This window comes from Brachycentrus maculatus, unplaced genomic scaffold (assembly GCF_059751285.1).
Source record: "Brachycentrus maculatus isolate JH-2025_06_01 unplaced genomic scaffold, ASM5975128v1 h1tg000244l, whole genome shotgun sequence".
Classification (NCBI taxonomy): Eukaryota; Metazoa; Arthropoda; class Insecta; order Trichoptera; family Brachycentridae; genus Brachycentrus; species Brachycentrus maculatus.
In genome coordinates, this window is record NW_028280995.1 from 1,964,046 (window position 1) to 1,984,925 (window position 20,880).

Genomic DNA, 20,880 nt, shown 5'->3' on the forward strand with positions numbered 1-20,880 from the left:
CGGCTTAGCGGAATGTCATTGGGTAAATGCCGCATAAGAAAACCCCAAAAAAGATAACTTTACGAAGTATCACCAAAAACACAAAAAATGTTTAAAAATAAAGTACAATTGAAGTAAAGTGTTTCATATCTGTATAAAATATTAGTTTGGTATAATAAATTGCACATTTGTGTACGTATTTATAATTCGGTTTAGTATTACACATACAGTAAGGATGTATTACTTTATACGTATTACTGCATAAAAAAGTTATCAAAAACACTTATAAAAATGTGCACTATGTAAATTATGTACAATATGGTATTATCAATTACATTGAGTACTCTTTAAATCATTATATACAGATTATCATACAAACCGATACAAATATACAAATATGGATTTATTGATTATAACCCCCATATGGCACAATGTTTTCGACCATTTTGATTTATGTAAAACGGAAGTCTACTTTCCTGAACTCCTTGCAATTCAATAGAAATATATAAAAAAAAACAACTATATAGTTCTTAATAAAACAACTTTACTTTTATTTCATTTGATCAATGACCGGGTTGTCTTTACTTGGGTTTATTCATGATTTAAAAAAAAACACTATGCGACGTTATTCACATCTCACTCTTACTTTCTTTACTTGGAGATTGCATATCTTAGACAAGATATGCAATCTCCGAGTCATGTTTCTAGTAATGAACAGAGTCGAGACTTGTATGCGCTACAGGTATATGTAAGATTTTTTTCATGTTTTCAGCTATCAAATTTTAATAAACATCACCTTTGACTTCATCAAGCATTTAAATTTAAGCAATTATCAAGCGTCAATTTTTTCTAATTTTAAATAGTCATTTATACATGTGTATTAACTACACAGCGGATTTCTTTAGTGCAGTAAGAGGAGGGTTATACGTGTTGAGGTTTCTGGTGAACATAATAACAAGCAGAGGTTTAGGGCTTTAGCCCGATGAGATTTGTTGACACCAGTAACATGTCCACCAAGTTTCGAGGCACCGCTGTACTTACGAAAGATTACTTTAATTGTTTGTCGTATAAAATTACGACATTTTCACTATTTTCGTTCGACATTTTATTACACAAAACACAAAAAGTCAAGTCAACACTGTGTCAAATTATTATATATTGTTGGATGTGTATAGAAAGAGAAAGTAACATAAATAATCAAATAAATTTTGTCCACCTCCATAGTGTAATAGCCAGCACGCTCGACTACCATTCTGGAGGTCCCGAGTTCGATTCCCGGAGGGGTCAGATAATAAGTGATTTTTTCACTATAATATTTGTTCAATATTAACCTGGACTGGTACCTGAAGCAGAGAGCTGATCACCTTTGCTTCATGTGTAAAGGGATCAAGATAACACTGCGTTTATATGATGCAGTGCCCTATGCACCATTGGGGTGCTGATAAGGGTTTTTGAAGAATCTTATTGAACATATTAACTATCCTGTGTTTTACTCCATGTATACAATTATGTACAAGGTTCTCGGAAAGTAGGCTTTAGTTGTCTGATAAAAAATATAAATACTTATCCAAAATACAATAACACATCTTGCTGGGCTAACAAAGGCCACCATTCTATTCATCCATTAATTTTATCATTACATGGTACATACTTCACAATCTACTATGCTCAAATATACATATAATATATTACATTTTACATTCATAATTATTTAATCGATTGTACATGAGCTTGTTGAAACGTAGTAAATCACATTGTATAAAATCAAATTACGGTACTGATATAAAAAAATAACTTTTATTTTTATTTTGATAACACCATAAATAATTATATAAATATATATTATTGCTAACTTATCAAATCCGACGGTCAAATATCATTTTTTTATGCAGGATTTCCTGCAACTATCCAAATGATATGATTATAGGCAAATTCATGCGCACATATTAGAGCAACTATAAAATATATGAGGATTGACACAATGTGTCAGTTTTAAACTAAACAAAACTATAGTCAGGATCAGATTACAGCTATTATGCCCTGTTCATTTCGCATATTGAAAGACACACTTGTACATTTATTTTATAAAAGAGAAATAGTGTATTTCATATGACTATGGATATAAATATAAATGGACTTATTTATTGACTTGGCGTTTAATTTGTAGAACTCCATTTTAATTTATGTATTAATTTTAAATCAAACACAGATTTTTTAAGTCTACTAAGTTGTACTTTATTAACAAAAAACACCTAAAAAATTATATTGTGACAATTGTTTCGCCTTGTTAGGGCATTATCAAACGAATGTGTTTGTTTGATAATGCCCTAACAAGGCGAAACAATTGTCACAATATAATTTTTTATGTGTTTTTTGTTAATAAAATACAACTTAGTAGACTCAAAAAATCTGTGTTTGTTTTAAAATTAATACATAAAATAAATGGACTTTATGTAACGGAGATCCCCGACACCTTAGTATTTCATTCAAACAGAATTTAATTTGTTTGAATTATTCAATTGTTACGTTACACCATCTTTGACTATTATTTTATTAGGATAAGTGTGATGTTAAAAGAAAAATATTTGGTGAATATATTAATAGTGCGCAACAACGCAATATGTTAATTTAATTCTAATTAGTGTATAAAAATACAGAACTCGTTTCGGTTATTAATTAATTACCGGGGAAAAGAAATGCATAATGATATACGGTGTGGTTTGGAAAAATACGATTCATCAAAATTTCGGGTCTTATATACGAATATGCTTCTTATCCTTAAATCTTTCACTACATCACAGTAGCATTATTTGCAAGGACGCTTCGCAACTACCTGTTCCGAATTCTGAGAGATCGTCAAATGTGAATCGGGACGTGGAAGAGCAACTGGTCTCGGACCGGGAAGGCTTGAGAGCACATCTCGCAGCGGAAGGGTCCTTCTTCGGGAGATTCGTCAACTTCGGCTTTGACCGTAATACTGTCGCCGTTTTCACTGATCTCCACCTCTGGCGGCGGAGGTTCTCTCTTGATCCGCTGGTTACGGATGATGGCGACCGGTTTGGGTTCCGGAGCGCGGAGGATCTCTCTCAAATCGGCCGCGATGTCCGTGTCTGGTTCGGTTTTGACGTTGTTGGGGAAAGTAGCGGCAGGCGGACGGCCCGGCTCGTGGTACTTGACGTTCTTGGTGCGCGGACGCACCTGCACGCGGTCCTCCTTGCCTTGCATCACCGTAGTGACGGAAGTAGTGGACGCCGCGGCACGGCCCCTGCGTCTCCCGGTAGTCTCCCCGTCGGCGGCCTTGGCCTTCTGCGTGTGGATCATCTTGGGTCTAGAGTGCGCCTCTCCCTTCTTGCCCTTGGTCTTTCCCTTGGTGCGAGCGCTACCGCTGACCGCTGACTCGGCCGCTTTCTGGGTGTTGTTAGTGTTGAGTAAGCTTCGCATGATGGCTTCGTAGCCGGCGTCGACCGGAGGGGTCGCCGCCTTTACTTTCTTCTGCTTCTTGGACTGCGACGCTCTTCTCTTGGGAGTGACGGGTATAAGGAGCTCTTCGGGTTCGGGAATACTGTGATCGGAATCGTTCTTCTCGGAATGGTTGGACAGCGCTTCCAATTCGTGAGGTTTTAATTTCCGGCGGCGTTTGTATTTCCTAGGTCCAACCTGAGAAGGATGAAAGTATGGAAAAATATATATACAAATCATACAATGTGCATCAATTGATTGTATTCATAATTCATATCTTAAATATATTTTATGGGTTTTCTGGGAAAATCTTTAGAATTTACAAGTTATTGCTTATATTATTTATTGATTTGCCGTTTAATTTGTAGAACTCCATTTTAATTTATGTATTAATTTTAAATCAAACACAGATTTTTCGAGTCTACTAAGTAGTATTTTATTAACAAAAACACTCAATGTGATGGCAAAAAATCGATACATTTGAATCTAAAAAATCATTTACAAAATTGGCGCAAGTCATACCACGCATATTTGACTTGTCTGCGTAAAAAGGATAAAGGTAGAGTAATTCCTCCGTACCTGGGGTTGCCGCTTCATGGCCGTGTTAGCGTCACAATGTTGTATGATATGTTGCACCAGATCCCCGGAACTGTGGAACAAGCGAGCGCACACGGCGCACCAAAAGGGAGCAGCCCCTAAAACAAGCAAATTATACTCATTAACATTTTTAAAATCTGGTGATACATACGAAAAATAAAAATAAGCAAATGAAGATTGCGTTACCTGTCCCTCTTCGGGCATCGGGAGCCGAATGATGGGAGCGGACGTGTTCCCTCAGGACTACTCTTTGGTTGAATGCCCGCGGGCACACGGCGCATGCATAAGGTTTCTCCCCTATAAATAAATAGGCGTTACTATGTTACATTTCATTATTTACGGTAATAAAGCTAGCAAAGCTGTTTCTTTCGTACTTTATGGCCAAAATTATCAAACAGATGTGATTTTTTCCTCTTCTTTCAACCCTTATCTGCACCCAATGGTGCATAGGGCACTGCATCGTATTGACACAGTTTTATCCTGATCGTTACTTACATGAAGGCAAGGTGATCACTCCTGTGCTTCAGTGACCACTAATCATTAATACATATTTATTTTCACCCCCCCCCATGGAATCGAGCTCGGGACCTCCAGCATGGTAGCTAAACATTACACCACGGAGGCGGACAAAGATGTTGGCTGTTCAATAAATTTAATCAGATTTTTTTCTTAAAATTTGGATTGTTTTTCGTATGAAATTAAATTTGGTATAATTCAAGGGTAGCCAACCCGCAGCCTGCGGGACGCATGCGGCCTGCCGGGCGTCTTCTTGTGGCCCGCGGACCATATCACACATTTTGTACATAAAACCACCAAAAGAACATTCCATCACGCGTAGTTCGTATCATATCCATATATGGAAGTATCTCATTATCGTGACAATTTCTTATATTCGTTTTAACAAACAATCCCAACATTTTGTGAAAGACTTTTAAACACACATTGATGGTGCTATTACCGACTGACTAGAGTGATTCAAGAGTCAAAATACTTAAAAGCTAGTTACGCAATAGCCATGATACTAGCAAAAAAATAGAACCAATATTCAGATTGCGAAATGTTTAAGGAATGCTTGGATATTGTCATTAAAATTCTGTGTCAAGAAAAGAAAACTGATTTCTCAAAAATAAGCCTGTCCCAAATTTAATAAAAATGATTGATAATTGTCTAACTCTATTTTAATAAATATGTTCGATCATCATTTTTTAATATCGCCTTTAAAAAAACAACATATTTCATGTTTGTTTTGAATAATAAAAGAAATTTTGTTTTACGGCTCGGTAGGAAATCTCATTTCTAAAATTTGGCCCGGCTGCTGAAAAGGTTGGCTACCCATGGTATAATCCGACCTGAAAACGTTAAATGTTTATTATACAAAAAAGGATCTATACCGGTGTGTATTCTCTCATGTTTTCTCAATGTGCCACCGTCAGCGAATGCTTTCCAGCAGAACCGACAGGCGTAAGGTCTTTCCCCCGTATGGATCCGAATGTGGATCTGTTGAGAACTTCGGGATCCAAAAGTTTTTCCTGTAAAACAATCAAATTATTTCAAAATGCGGTCACCCAAGTTAGAGGACTATTTATATTATTCATTGTTTCATTGTTGTAAGACATGTTTAAATTATAAATAAAACACTTATTTTTTACCACTTGAGTACCTACTTGAACTTTGATGTGTTACTCGAGCCCAGTACAAAAAAAAATTTAGATTGTGGTATCGATCGAAGTATCGTGACAATAAGTGTCACCTATCAGGGAAACAATTAATCATGTCAATACATTCATTATTGTAGACCAAATACAGATTTTTAAAAAAAATTGTACTGGGCTCAAGTAACACATCAAAGTTCAAGTAGCCCCGTTCTACGGTCTCACATTATATTTTTTAACGACTAGCATCTGTAACTTCCAAAGCTATAGATGCTTCCATCTACGGGTACACACTACGTGCAGCACAGTCAAGGGATAACTGGAGAAGAGTCATTGCTTCAACAAGGGTCACAACTCTCAGTAATGAGGACTAAGACGGAGAAGAAGAATTTCTTTACAGATATGAATAACAATTATACTAATTGTCTTGTGATTTATTTTGCTAACCTATTTGTTCATACAACAAAATATCTGTGACATTGCCTTAAAAAAAATTCCTTTATAAATTGTTATATGAGACTTACCGCACTCTTTGCAAGGAAACTGACGGTTTGCAGTGCCAGAATGTGAGTGGCGATGGTTCATGAGTGAGCGGCCGTCGGTAAAGCGCTCCCCGCACACATTGCACGCCACAGCCTTGTCTCGATGCGATGCCATGTGCCGTTTTAACCTGGACGCAAAGCATAACATAAAATAAAATGTCACAAATATCTCAAAAAAAAACAGTGTTTGAATTTAACCCCTCCCTTACGGTGCTAAAAACTTCCGCGTGCACTGGTGATATGTATTTTGTACACCATATGAAAATATGGTTTGAAAACTGGAAAAATGTGAATATTCCTAAGTGTTGCTTTTATTGACCTTAGTTGAAGTTGAAATGTAACAGTTTTGTAAAGTTAGCTCTGGTAATTATCTGACAACGAGAAAAAAAATACATCGCAAGTAGCCGCATTAGCTAACGTAGCGACACGACCGTCGCGTAAGACGATCTGCGCACTACTGGTACTGGACATGAGAAACGTTTGTGTAATGGTGATTTTATCCCCGATTTATTCACAAATTATTTTTTTCCCATGCTGCAAATGAATAACTTTTTATTATAATACTTACAAGTTATATGTACATAATTACATTATGGAGGAATACAAAAATTCTGAGCCAGTATCTACTGTATTTTATATTGATATTCTCATTTCAAAAGTCGAGTTTTAGTAAATACATATCACCGGGAGGAGAAGGTTAATATTTAATATATAAATTAAAATGGAGTTACTACAAATTCAATGCCAAATCAATATATATATAAAAAAAATTATCAATTGCTATTATAATTTTGTTTGTAAATAAAAATAAGACACTGCGTATTTTTTCAGATATTTCACTCATTTTCGAATCGATACAACTTTTTATACAAGCAACAAATTGGAAAATTATTTTGCCAAAAAATGTAGATTAAAACATCACATTTTAAAAACACATGTTGATTTGAAACAATCGGGCAAGTGTTGCTCGATATATAAGCATCAACAACCGCAGGGACTTTTTATATCCATTTTTAAGTAATGTTTTAGTTCGTAAATACTACTATTTCTTAAGATCTACTGTGACACGTGTTTCGAATATGATGCGGAATGCATCGAAACACGTGTCATAGTAGATTTTAAGAAAAAGTGGTATTTACTAAGTAAAACATTAATTAAAAATGGATAAATTTTACAACAAAGTGACTGCAGAATCAATTAATGAAACTTTTTATATCACCTATTAATAATAATAATGAATGTAGTAACCTGGCCTTGTTGTGGAAGCTCTTCCCGCACTTGGAGCAGAAGAGGGTGTGTGGGGGCGCAGCGTGCTGCGCCTGCGAGTGCTTGAGCAGCGCGCGCCGGTCGCGACAGAGGCGCCCGCAGCGGGCGCACGTGGACGCGCTCAGCGGCCCGTGCACGTCCACTACGTGCGCGCCCACCGACTGCTCATCCGCAAACGTCTCCCCGCATTGCATGCACCTGCGGGACACGCAATCACAAGGGCTAATCAGACAGGGGGAGAGAATATGAAACTTTCCTAGTGTTAGACAGGATCGGAGGCTCTTATAAAGCAGGACCTCTATAATCCGAAAGCTGAAGATTTACCCTCTGTTCGGTCTACAGTACAGAGAATCTATAAGGATTTTTTATCAAATAAAATGATATTTTAACATTTTTTTTAACATATTTTTTCAACCAAATAAAATATTTCAGTTGGGCGAGATTTTTAATGACAGGTAAAAAGCTTTGTCTTGCAATTTACATAAAAACATCTTCCCTGGCACAGGAATTGTCAGCTTATTGTAGGCATATATTTAAGGCAGGCACTGTGCTTGAATGGGGAATACTTGCTTCTGCTTCAGCATCAAACATATCTTCACTTTCGTCACATCTACACCTAGTTCTTTAGCTAAAGCCGCATGACGTCAACCCTGACAAGGTTTCTTCTTCGGACTATTCTTCTTTCTTTATCTCGGTCATCCTAACAAGCTAGCTCCGCAGGAATGCCGTATTTACGATTGTTTTTTTCTAGATTTCTTCATGCCTATTTCCCAATTTACCCCTTTGCATGTTGTTTATTTTTCGGTTTAAAGTCATAAACAAAAAATAAAAATAAAAAATCAATACTATGCTGTATCAATATTACATGTGCTGGAAATGTTTATGTAATATATGTATTTAAGAATAACGTAAAGAAGATAGTGTAATGTAAAGGCCAAAGATCAATATCTGGCAGTGTGCATTAGATCATTGTTCTGCAAAGTGTGTGCAGCGGCACACTGGTGTACCGTGGTGATTAGTTGGTGTACCGCGAAAATGTCTAGTTTTGTGAAAAAAACACAATTGCTCCAATTTGATTGCCTGTGCTCAGTTAAGTAGGCTCACATATTTCATTAAACATAATATGTTAAATATGTTACCATAATATGGTAAATATGCACCTCTGAAATTTCTTAATTCGGCATGTGTACCTTGAACAGAAAAAGTTCGCGGAACACTGAGTTAGATGAGGGTTGGTATTTACCGGTTGTGTCGGTTACGCGCGTGGCTCTCGGCGTGCGCCAGCAGGTCCAGCGCGTCCCGGAAGCCCTCCCCGCACGCGCTGCACGTGTGCTGCTCCTCGTGCTCCTGCCAGCCGTCTGCCTCCCCCTCCCCCTCCCCCTCCGCACCCGACTGCTCCCCTCCCGAGGAGACCGGATCCCGCGGCTCCAGCTTGTAGCTGATGTACAAATATCCAATGATTTATAAAAATACCTAACGCAAATGGTAAATAAACATAAATTCAATGATGCTGTTTCGTCTAATGGTACTGGAACACTTGTGATGAGGAAGACGGAAACGGGCAAGTGATAGTCAATTATTTATTTATAAAAATTAGAAAAGTTATAAGAACAAAGCGACACCAACATATCTAAAATTTTAACACTTATTAAGGCGAGAAGAACAAAGCGACACCAATAGAAAAAGAGCGAGCGCGACGTATACACGTTTGAATATTATTCTAATTTGAGCCTGAAAATATTGGTCCTCCACCCCTCATATACGATTTTAAAAGAGTTGCATGTGGTGGGGACAATATTGTAAACATTTAAAACTTAATGAACTGCGTCTCTTTGTTCTTCTCAAATACATTTATGCCTATAATTTTAATAAACAAATTGTTATAAAAAATACACAATTTTTGGCATGAACAGATGCATTGACTAAAAAATTTACGGGTCATGGAGCATTTCGAGAATACCTCTTCCGTTTTAAAATTAGACAAAACTCTACTTGTCAATGTGAAGAGACATCATCACAAGATCTCCCTCATTTAGTCTGGGTATGTCCAATTTATGAAAAAAAAAGATTTCAATTGGAAACAGAATGTGCAAAAAAAGGGTACTGTATAACGGGGCTACTTGAACTTTGATGTATTACTTGAGCCCAGTACAAAAAAAATATTTAGATCTGTATTTGGTCTACAATAATGAACGTATCGACATGATTCATTGTTTCCCTGGCAGATGACACTTATTGTCACGATACGTTCATTATTGTAGACCAAATACAGATTTATTTTTTTTTGTACTGGGCTCAAGTAACACATCAAAGTTCAAGTAGCCCCGTTCTACGGTATGCAATTGATAAAAATTGATGAGGCAATAGGACATAAAGATCTATCAGATTAAGTGGTGTCTTATTTAGTAAATATGACAAGACAAATAAATGAGCTATGTGACAAATCTTGATTTATGTAAGATATTAAATCCTTTGTGTCTATTGTATTGTTGTTTCCATTGTATTATTTCAAGGGATCAACCAAGGGTGAAGACTGACCGGAGCATTTCGTCGTAACGTAACATGTTACGATGCGAGCATTAAGGCAGTCCAGTACAGCGAACCGAGCGCTCCATCCATAGTTTCGGATGCTCGCCGCAAGCGACGTTATGTTACAACGAAATGCTCCGGTCAGTCTCCACCTTTATATATTTATTATTAATTACACACATCTACTATCATTTTGAAAACATATAAACTATGTATGCTGTAAATCCTTGTACTTAATAGGCAATGAGAATCTTCAAAGGTACTATACCTGTGAGCAGCTCTGATATGCCTCCTGAGGAGATCAGCCCGCTGGAAACCGGCTCCACAATCCTTGCAAGTCAACTCCGGAGTGCCGATATCCCTCTCCACCCGCTCTTCCGCAAACGATGTGTCGGATGATGCATCTAAATTCAAAAAAGGTTTTTGCGTATTTAAAAAAAAAATACACAAATATCATTCTCATATAAATAAAATTGAATATTTAAGGATGTCTAGTTGTTCTTTTTTTATCTAGCACAGTATGTTCGCCACCGTCGTGTGGTTAACATGTATAGCTACCATGCTTGAAGTCCTGGGTTCGATTCCCACAGGGGGATGAAAATAAATATTAGTGATTTTCTCTCGGTGGTGTCTTCCCAATGGTGCATAGGGCACTGCATCATATAAATGCAGTGTTATCTTGTTCGTGTTATCTTAACAAAGAAATTGGTACATAATATTCATATGAAAACATTAAATATGTAATTCCTTCTTTTCTGACTTTGAAATGAGGCCGGCGCAGAAGGTAAATACACCCTACCTGTCCTTAAGCATCAATCGGCCGAACGGGTAGAAATACCTTTCCCGTCCTAAGTGTGTTAATAAAAAGTAATATTTACCTAGTAAAATTTAAATAAATAATGAAACGATATTACCACAAAATGACTGGTGTAACAATGAGATTATTTACATGTTGAAGATGTGTTTTTTTTTGTCAAAACTTTATGCACAGATGTAATTCGCAATTTTCAGGAAAGAGTGTGAAATTATAGCTCACCATTGTAAGAGGTAGAAACATCGTGCAGCGGCCTGTGGGGGTGTTTGGATCTTGCGTGGCTGGCGAGCTGTTCTCGGCTCCAGCACAGCTCTCCGCATACGTTGCATTCCAGAGGAGAATCGCCGCCGTGGATCTGTGTAAGGTGGAACACTTTATGTGAATGTACTGTGAAAAGGAAGATCATCGGAAACAGTATAAAGCCGCGAGTACGTAAAGTGCGGCACACACGCATACACTGAGAAACGTTTGTGTATTGGTGATTCTATCCCCGATTTTTTCACAATTTATTTATTTCTGTCCCTGCAAATTAATAATTTGATATTATAATACTTTTACGTAACACGTAATTGTATTACGGAGGAATACAAAAATTCTGAGCCTGTATCTTTAATACAGTGAAACCTCTATTTATCGTATTTAAAGGGACCTATTGAAATTAACTATGAAGCGGGAAAACAATGAAAGCGGGATTAAGAAGTTTATACACAAGGAGATGCTATCGAGTGAAGATACCGTCCTCCCAATCTGAACAACCATTGGTAGGTTCAAATTCTAAGAGGAATACAACGTTTACATGCAAATAAATGTATTTATTTTTAAAAAAAATACAAAGTTGAACAGAACCAACAATTATTAAAGTTTATTGTTTATTTGAAATAATCTGTGATCGACATTTTATTTTCATCTTTGCAAATATGTATATTTTTTTCGCCATTGAATGTGAGTAGAAGAAAGTTTTCAAACTTTCAAGGAGTGTGCATGCTTCTGAAAATTAAGGTACAGGCAGCAGCTCCTCTTCATCAATATTGACCTCTCCTGCTGTATCCGTCAACCTTGCGTCACATAGGTTTTCGATACTTTCTATCCCACACGTTGGAACATTGTCATCGAATGTAACAACATTGAGGAGAATGTAAAAAAAAACAGCCAAAATATATCAAATATGCAGCGTAATTCTAACGACGAATGCGGTAAAATGGTGTTAGAAACGATCAATGTGATCTATTTTTGTATGAAATGCATTCGGGGTAGAAGAAATAAACGACACATCCGGGAAAACGATTACTTGAGGAACGATACATAGAGGTTTCACTGTATTTTATATTGATATTCTCATTTTTAAAGTCGAGTTGTAGTAAATCATATCACCGCGAGAAGGTTAAAGTTATTGTAATGTAGTCCATTGCGCTAACCCTGGCGTGGGAGGCGAGCGCCTTCTCCCTGGCGAAGCCCACTCCGCAGTGCTGGCAGACGAAGGGGCGCCTCGGGTCGGTGACCTGGAACCTCACGGGGTTGGGCGCCGCGCTGACGGTGCCCCCGCTGCCGCTCGCCCCGCCCTGCCCCCCGTACTGCTGCGTGCGCGCCGCCACCGACGTCTCCGCCTCAAACGAGTACGAGAAGGAGTTGCCATTCTAAAAGAGGAAGTACGGGAATGAGGAATTTATTTACAAGGAGGAATTAGGAACAATGATGCATTTTTTTCTTATATAAAATCGATTTCTTACCTCCGAGGATTGTCGAGACCGCCTTCTAGATTTACGCTTAGGCAATTCCTGAAGTAGGTCTGAAAAAATACAAAATCAAAATTTACGTTTTTTTATAATATGTATTTAAAAAAAAAGGAATAGCCCGCAAAGCCTCTCATTTAGAGGCTTATCTGCAGGTAGGATAGTGAGGAGAGGGAAGGTAAAGGTGAAAAATACATCACAGACACCCAGACCAATTGCAAATAAATCTTTCTTGAATTTATTTTGCACTTGGCGGAAATTGAACCCGCGACGTCAGTTTCGCAGTCGAGCATCTATATAACTGCGCCACGGCGCCTGCCATTAGAAACATATAAAAAGTATTGTATATTTACAGAATTGAGCTTTACATTGTACATATATGTAAAACTCGTATATGTACAGATATGGAGCCCTGAGTGCCCTAGCCATTGATCCTAATCTTATTTTCCTACTTAAAATTCCTCCTACATTTCCTTTCCGTTAATTGCGTGCATTTTTTGCTATTGGTACAAATATGCGTGGTTTTAAAGGTGAGCCTTTTGAAAATTAGTTGGTAATTTTTTTTTTTTCTTTATTAGAAATTCTTTTGCATTTCACAATATATTATAATTACCAGTACAAAAAAATATCCCACAAAGGCATGGCCTGTGTGTGGGTATACATTATATTTTAGGTTATAATAAAGTGTGCTGGCAAGAATAGAAAAGATATTATCAGAAATAAAATTAGCTTAAAAGTGCTAATATAAACTACAAATCGTAGTCATACAGGAGAAAGTGACCAAGTGCATTTTTTTTACAAAAACGTGATCATTAAGTATTTGATATCTTACTAGCGTAATTTTGCCCTGAAAAAATTCCAAAGGATTTTAAACTTGGAAGTATAATATATTGACTTGTTAAAAATGACTAACTGCATTGATGTTTATTTTCTTGCCAAGCAAAAGTGACTTAAATGGCACTCCTGAACATTTTACGTTTTTGTAGTTGGTCACTTTCTCCTGTACGACTACGAAATATTTGATTTTAACAGAAAACAAAAAATCAAAAAGATGAATACAATAGTTACATAAAATAAAGTGTTAAATGGGTTGTTTCTCACCAAAGTGGTTGTTGGTCTCCTCGCCGTCGACGGGCACGTAGGCGTGCACCTTGAGGTGGTTGAGCAGGTCGCAGCGGCGCACGTAGCGCGCCCCGCACAGGTTGCAGCCAAACGGCCGGTCGTTCTGGTGCGCCACCATGTGGTTCATCAGGTTGGCCTTCTTGCGGAAGCGGCGCGAGCAGAAGTCGCAGGGGTACGGCCGCATCGCCGTGTACTCGTCCTGATCCAAACATTAGCACAATATTTATTGTAACTGCAGACAGTTGGTAGAATTCCATATTGAATTGTTGGGTAATATATCCAAAATAAAACAATGTTTGTTGGATTGAATTCTACATTTATTTATGTATATGTTAATATGTGACGCGTTTCGTCTTCTTAGGACATTATCAAACACTGACTAAAAATATGTACAAAATGTCCTTATTATTGTTAGTATATAAGGACATTTTGTAAATATTTTTAGTCAGTGTTTGATAATAAGATAATAACGCCTAAGAAGACGAAACGCGTCACATATTAACATATACATAAATAAATGTAGAAATCAATCCAACAAACCTTGTTTTATTTTGGATATATTACCAAACAATTAGCACAATACTCGTCAATAGGTGCCAACACGCGCTAGCCACGTTTACCCGATAATCAGTCAAATGGCTTAACCCCTTGTACTTCGTTGTAATGGAAAATATTCTAACGACGCTGATGGCGCGGCAGCGGCGACATAAACAAAAGGTATACATTCATCATTTCGTTCGCCTCCGTAGTGTAATGGTCAGCACGCTCGGCTACCGTTCTGGAGGTCCTGGGTTTGATTCCCAGGGGGGGGGATAAATATAAGTGATTTTTTCACTCTAAAATTTATTCAATATTACCCTGGATTGGTACCTGAAGCGGAGGGCTGATCACCTTTCCTTCGTGTGTTAACAATCAAGATAACACTGCCTTTATATGATGCAGTGCCCTATGCACCGTTGGGGTTCGGATAATGATTAGAAGAATACATTCATCAAGAAAATAGCTAAAATGGTGGCGTAATTATTTTTTTGGGGATGGAGATATGTTCTACCAACTCATCAGTTTTATTTCTCATTTTAATATATATTTAATAAATAAATTCTTATCATTACCACAATTTTTAATAACAAAACTTGTTTTTTATCACTTGAGTATTAGTGGTAAAAAAAAAGTGTTTTATTTAAAATTTAATCATGTCTTACCACAAAGTGAATGCCGAAACAATAAATAACATACTACAACATTTTATTTACTGCCTTACTAAAGAATATAATTTCCTAATAATATCGTACTTTTTCCTCATATTTTTATATAACACCCAATTAAATAGCTGGTATTCTCGTGAAAAAAAAATAGAGTACAAAGGGTTAATGTACCATTGAGGATTTGAAAGTAGGACATTTGATAGGATATTTGGAAAAAAAACTTTACCCTTTAAGATATAACCACATATGTAAGTTTTGAATAATGTAACGATGTATGGGTATGTAACTTGTAAATCGAGGAGGCTTTAAATACCGACTGCTATATTGTTATGGTAATATTTTTTTTGTATATCTCAAGGGTTTCTCCAAATATTAGTAATTTTATAAGGTTCAAAATGTTTATTATGTATATAACTAACTAACTAACTAACCATCACGCCGCTTCCCCGCAGGGGTAGGCAGAGAGAATCGAACGCCACACCACTCTGTCTTTGCAAACATTCTTTGCCTCTTCTACATTCATGCATCTCCTCATACATACCTAACGATTATTACGACTCCTGACCCGGCCGCTTTCAAGTATTTGACATACCTGATTGTGCCAAGTTTTCCTCGGTCGTCCTCTGCTTCTTTTTCCAACTACATTCGCTCCATAAATTTGTTTAACCGTTCTTTCTTCACTCATACGCTCCACATGTCCAAACCATCTCAACACACCTTTCTTAATTTTATCGATAATGCTTATCTCAGCCTTACATTCTTTCCTTATTTCATCATTCGAACATCTATCAAACATCGTTTTGCCACACATTCGTCTGAGGGATCGCATTTCGACTGCATTCAGTCTGCTTTCATCCTTCTTTTGCCAACTCCATGCTTCGCTTCCATACATAAGGGTTGGAACCAGAACTCCATTGTGTACTGCCAGTTTAGCTTCCGCTGATAGATTTTTATTTGCTAAAACTGATTTTAGTGCACCATTCACTCTGTTCCCAGATTATCTGTTATTATGTATTATGTATCTGTTATTATGTATATTGTAGGAATTTACAAGAAGCAAGCAAATAGAGCTAAATAATTTTCATCCAATAATATTAATATTATCATAACTACATAATTATTATTCTTCAATATTATACTGACTTTATAATATTCTTTGAAATTCCTTTTAGAAAAATGTAAAAAATAAAATTTTCATACCTGGTCTGTAGGCAGAGGAACGTCAATGTTGTTTTCTTCATTGTTATGCTCCACAGCCGCCATCGCTAGTTGTTCGAGCGGCACTTCAACCCTTAATAATATAAATTAAATATATAAATTAGTTATGTATTTGGGACTATGTTAGTATTAACTGTTTTACTGCGTACCGTCGATATATCGACGCTTTATTACTGCGCGAAAACTGCGTACTGTTGAAATATCAACTATTGCTGTGATTTTAGATATCGACCTGTGTAGACGTGTCACGGTGCGGAAAATCATTTTTAATTCGTCAATAATAATCATAAATAAATATATAACACGATCTTCACTAATTTGTGTGCAGTGTAAGAAGGGAGTACACGGAGTTAGTGTGGGAAAACATTTTTGCATACAATAATTTTTTATATTCTTCTTTTTATTTTTGAAAGATAAATGAATACAGTTTAATGAAATTATTTTTATTATTTGAGTAGTTTGATATGTTCCCTACACACAACCGAAAGAATTACAAAAATCCCTCTATATTTGATGAAAATGTACACAATTTTGTGCACGCTTAATTGAAGATTTACTTTTTTCTCTAAAATCCTTCCGCAATTTTCGCATGATATGTGAAAAAAGGCTCAATAGTAAAACAGTCAATGAATACTGGTAAATTTTTATTATAATTGAATTACTATTTTACTTTTATATTTATATTACTCTTTTCAATTTATAAATACATATTATTTTTTCGAAATCGGAATTTTAAATTGTATTCAAAGGGTTCATTTACATTTAAAAAAAAAAAACTCGATTCTTCATACGCTGCTAAAAACTTCCACGTTCAACGATGATATGTATTTTGTACACCATAAGAAAATAAGATTTAACCAGTTAACAGTCAAATTTTAGCGAGAAATTTGTCAGTGCAGGAAATCATCACCAAACAACGTGAAACAGGACTACCCGAACACTGCCCGGGTCAGTCAATAAAAACAAATACATAAATATATTTGGCTCGAGCAAATCAATACCACCAAGTTGGAATATGATTTGCCCGAGCAGCACTCGGACTCATCAATGCAATACTAACTCCTTGCCCGAGTCACACTCAGGATAAACTGGCAACTGGTTAAAAAAGTATATCCAAACGGTCTTAATATTTGAAAGAAAAACCGATTGAAAGAGGCAATTTTTGTTGAATAATTAAAAGTAGCGTTGTTCACCTCTCCTGTCCTCCCGGCTGCACCCAGTCGTCGGTGATGACCTCCTCGGTGACCTGGCACTCCTCCTCGGCGCCCGTGTCCAGGTCGGGGTGGTACTGCAGGCCGCCCCCATACGCGCCCAGCTGCCCCACCACGTCCTGCGCCAGGAAGATCAGGTTCTCCGCCGCTATCTGGTCCGTGTCGGCTATCATCCCGTCGCCGCCCTGAACCCAACGCATTTCACCATTACAGCACAGTGGTCTTATGAGAAATGACTACTGTACAATGCATAATATTTTATGTAATAAATGTTAAATCAAACATTTGAGATTTTTTTTGAGTCTACTAATAAAATAATAATAATAAAACCTTTATCCGCACCCCAATGGTGCATAGGGCACTGCGTCATATAAACGCAGTGTAATGTTGATCGTTTACGCATGAAGGAAAGGTGATCAGCCTTCCGCTTCAGGTACCAGTCCAGGGTAATATTAAATAAATATGACAGTAAAAAAATCACTTATATTTATTTTACCCCCCTTGGGAATCGAACCCGGGACCTACAGAACGGTAGCAGAGCATGCTGACCATTACACTAAGGAGGCGGACTTAGTAGACTTGAGTCTACTAAGTTGTATTTTATTGTTGAAAAACACATAAAAATACATTTTGAGACAATTGTTTCGCCTAGTACGCCATAACTAGGCAAAACAATTGTCACAAAATTGATTTTTACGTGTTTTTCAACAGTAAAATATAACTCGAAAAATACGATCGAAAAATCAGTGTTTGATTTAACATTTGATACATAAATTATAATGGAGTTCTACAAATTAAACGCCAAATCTATAAATGCATAATATTTTCATAAATCTTAATTCTCAACCAAAATTCTCATGGGTTATTGGGCCTGAGGAGGTTATCGCAATGACTGCTTGCCGTTTGAATAGTTATAAACCCCAATTTCTAGCCCGGGTAAAAGTCGGATTTGAAAATCTAGTTGATTGCGTTCGATTGGATGCGCGCTAGTCTCTGTCAAAACTTGCACAAAATTTAAAGCATTTTTGACATCTCAACACATTTGCCAATTCTACCCATGATTGACAACCACACTTCTCAAATTCTTGAAAGTTTTAGATATATTGATCAAACTTGTTACACATTCTGCACAAGTTCACTAGAGACATCTATGGTGAGATAAGCATAATTTTTACTGAGCAGAGACCCTTACACTTGTATTTTCTGCATATAGATTTGAATAAAAACTTGTTCCTCTATTATTATATTCTCCTAACCCATCAACTCTATCTAGTTCTGATCTATCCAATTAGAGCTACAATGCATGAGTGTGGTGTTCCATCCTCTCTGTTTACCCTACAGGGAAAGGGGGCAATGGTAGCAGTAGTAGTAATAGTTTATAAATTAGAATTAAAAGTTATTATTGTATTCTCCTAATGTCTATTAACTCTTTCTAGTTCTGAGCCATCCAATTATAATCGCAATGATGATGCCGAAACGCAACAGAAATAAGTATGCATAAAGTATAAAACTCACAAGGTGGCCAGTGTGTCCGTCCATAGGAACATAGTGCTGCGATTGAACCGTTTCCATGTCGCAAATTACTTCTTCTGTCATCCTCTGAACCTTAAGAAAAATAAATACTATCAATTCACAAAAGTATCGTTGATATTGTACTCAAGTCCTTTTTGGTCCATTGGATTTATAACGCTGCCTTAGGCTGGATTCTAAATACCTACGCATACAAAATTTCCAGCTAGACTCTATTGTGTTGTGGTTAGCATGTTTAACGGTTATAATAAATATATGTTTCCATTCTAATATTTACTTAACCTTTCCGGGAGTACAATAATTGAAGTCCGACTTTCTGTGGGGAGTGGGTTCTTTTTACATTAACTATGTATTAACTATGTACCGCCTCCGTAGTGTAATGGTCAGCACGCTCGGCTACCGTTCTGGAGGTCCCGGGTTCGATTCCCAAGGGGGGTAAAATAAATATAAGTGATTTTTTCACTGTAATATTTATTCAATATTACCCTGGACTGGTACCTGAAGCGGAAGGCTGATCACCTTTCCTTCAAGTGTAAACTATCAAGATAACACTGCGTTTATATGACGCAGTGCCCTATGCACCATTGGGTGCGGATAAGGGTTTATTTATTTTATATTTTTATATGTATTTTTGAAAATAAAATCTTTGTATTATGAAGATAGAAATTATGTAAAAATAATTTTAATAAAAAATAAAGCTCACCATCTCTAGGTTTTATATTATGACAAAGTTAAATACAAATGTCCACAGATGTCATTACTATACAAATAACATCATACCAACAGATAGACTTCAACGTTCACTGACGTTGATACTCGTTTGAGGAAAATTCTCACAGAGATTCATTTACATCCATACTCTCGGAAACGTGAATATCAGGCTGAACTGGTGTTTGAAGCGCAAGTCTGATAACATTGCATCAAAACTATGCACCATTGGGTTCTTATAAGAAAAATAAATAGATAAATTAAATAAAAAATACATGCTTTTAGGTAAGAAAAAAAAACACAAAATCAAGAGAAAAACTGTGCTTTATGCTTTATGTTTTATTTATACACAGTTAAAAAATTATTTAGAAAAATCGTGAAAATAAATGGGACTGAATATCTAATTATGCTGATAATATACCAAAGTAATTTGCAGAGTCAAAAAATTCAAGATAATTTGAAAAAGTGTATTTTAAGTACAAAATAAAATTAAAACTTACCCTCGGATCATCATCCCACCGCAGCGTAAAGCTGCCACTCTCCATGTTGGCTTTAATCAGGTCCAGTGTGGCATTAAAGATCTATAAACAATAGCTTGTTCAGAGAAAACCCAACAACAATTTTGATAACAAAGGAATCTCAATTACTACACTATTTTAAACCATAAAAGGGGCAAAACTAGCACTATTTTCCTAAACTGATGCTCAAAAGGGAGTGAAAATAAACTACATTATCATATTTATATGATTGTTCACAAAATCTGACGTGTGAGGTTATGATTATGACTATAAGGTTAGTATCCAAATGTCAAATAATCATCACAGATGTAAGCAAACAAAAAAGTAGACGTGACAAAAATGAAATATAAATATCGAGAGAGGTAATATATAATAATTAACCTATTTTTTGACGGATTTACTCATAAAACCTAGAATTTACGTCGACTTTTGAGGCAATTGTGCGATTCGGGCGTAACAATTACATCACGCCAAATTGTACAATTTACCGATCGGTACATATTAAAAACCATATATTTATGCGATAATTATTATGGGCTAACGATATAAAAATATTTTACTTACATTTGTAGACTGTTTTTATCCAAATTATGAAAAAAATTAACCTAACCAATACGGTACAAATCCAAGCTTCGTCCTTAGTATTTTTTGTTTAACTGTGGTTGCGTTCACACGAATATTTCACAGAAAGATTTCAATCAAACGCAACTTTAGTGAAGTACCTACTCATATTATAACATTTAAGAATCGTCTAAATATTTTGCCAAATAAAATCCTCACTGGTAATTTATTGGTAACTG

The 20,880-nt window shown here is 36.4% G+C and overlaps 1 protein-coding gene across 1 annotated transcript; it reads right to left on the bottom strand.

Annotated features, from left to right (window-relative positions):
- Window positions 1-564: 564 nt before the first annotated feature.
- Window positions 565-20,740, bottom strand: LOC148306310 (uncharacterized). The gene is made up of 18 exons (XM_088265227.1): window positions 20,645-20,740; window positions 20,063-20,143; window positions 18,840-18,929; window positions 17,307-17,509; window positions 16,096-16,186; window positions 13,670-13,889; window positions 12,566-12,624; window positions 12,254-12,472; window positions 11,061-11,193; window positions 10,293-10,428; window positions 8,739-8,933; window positions 7,478-7,693; window positions 6,212-6,357; window positions 5,427-5,564; window positions 4,222-4,332; window positions 4,018-4,133; window positions 2,428-3,636; window positions 565-2,115 (listed from the first exon to the last, which is right to left on the bottom strand). The coding sequence occupies exons 2-17, from the start codon at window positions 20,105-20,107 to the stop codon at window positions 2,836-2,838; spliced, it is 2,919 nt and encodes a 972-aa protein (XP_088121353.1). The 5' UTR covers window positions 20,108-20,143; window positions 20,645-20,740; the 3' UTR covers window positions 565-2,115; window positions 2,428-2,835.
- Between the last annotated feature and the right edge of the window lie 140 nt (window positions 20,741-20,880).

Coding starts and splice junctions, on each gene's coding strand:
- LOC148306310 (XM_088265227.1), bottom strand. CDS start 20,107: ATGGAGAGTGGCAGCTTTACGCTGCGGTGGGATGATGATCCGAGG. Junction 11,194..12,253: donor CGCTCGCCTCCCACGCCAGG/GTTAGCGCAATG, acceptor CACCTTACACAG/ATCCACGGCGGCGATTCTCC. Junction 8,934..10,292: donor CATATCAGAGCTGCTCACAG/GTATAGTACCTT, acceptor TTTGTACATCAG/CTACAAGCTGGAGCCGCGGG.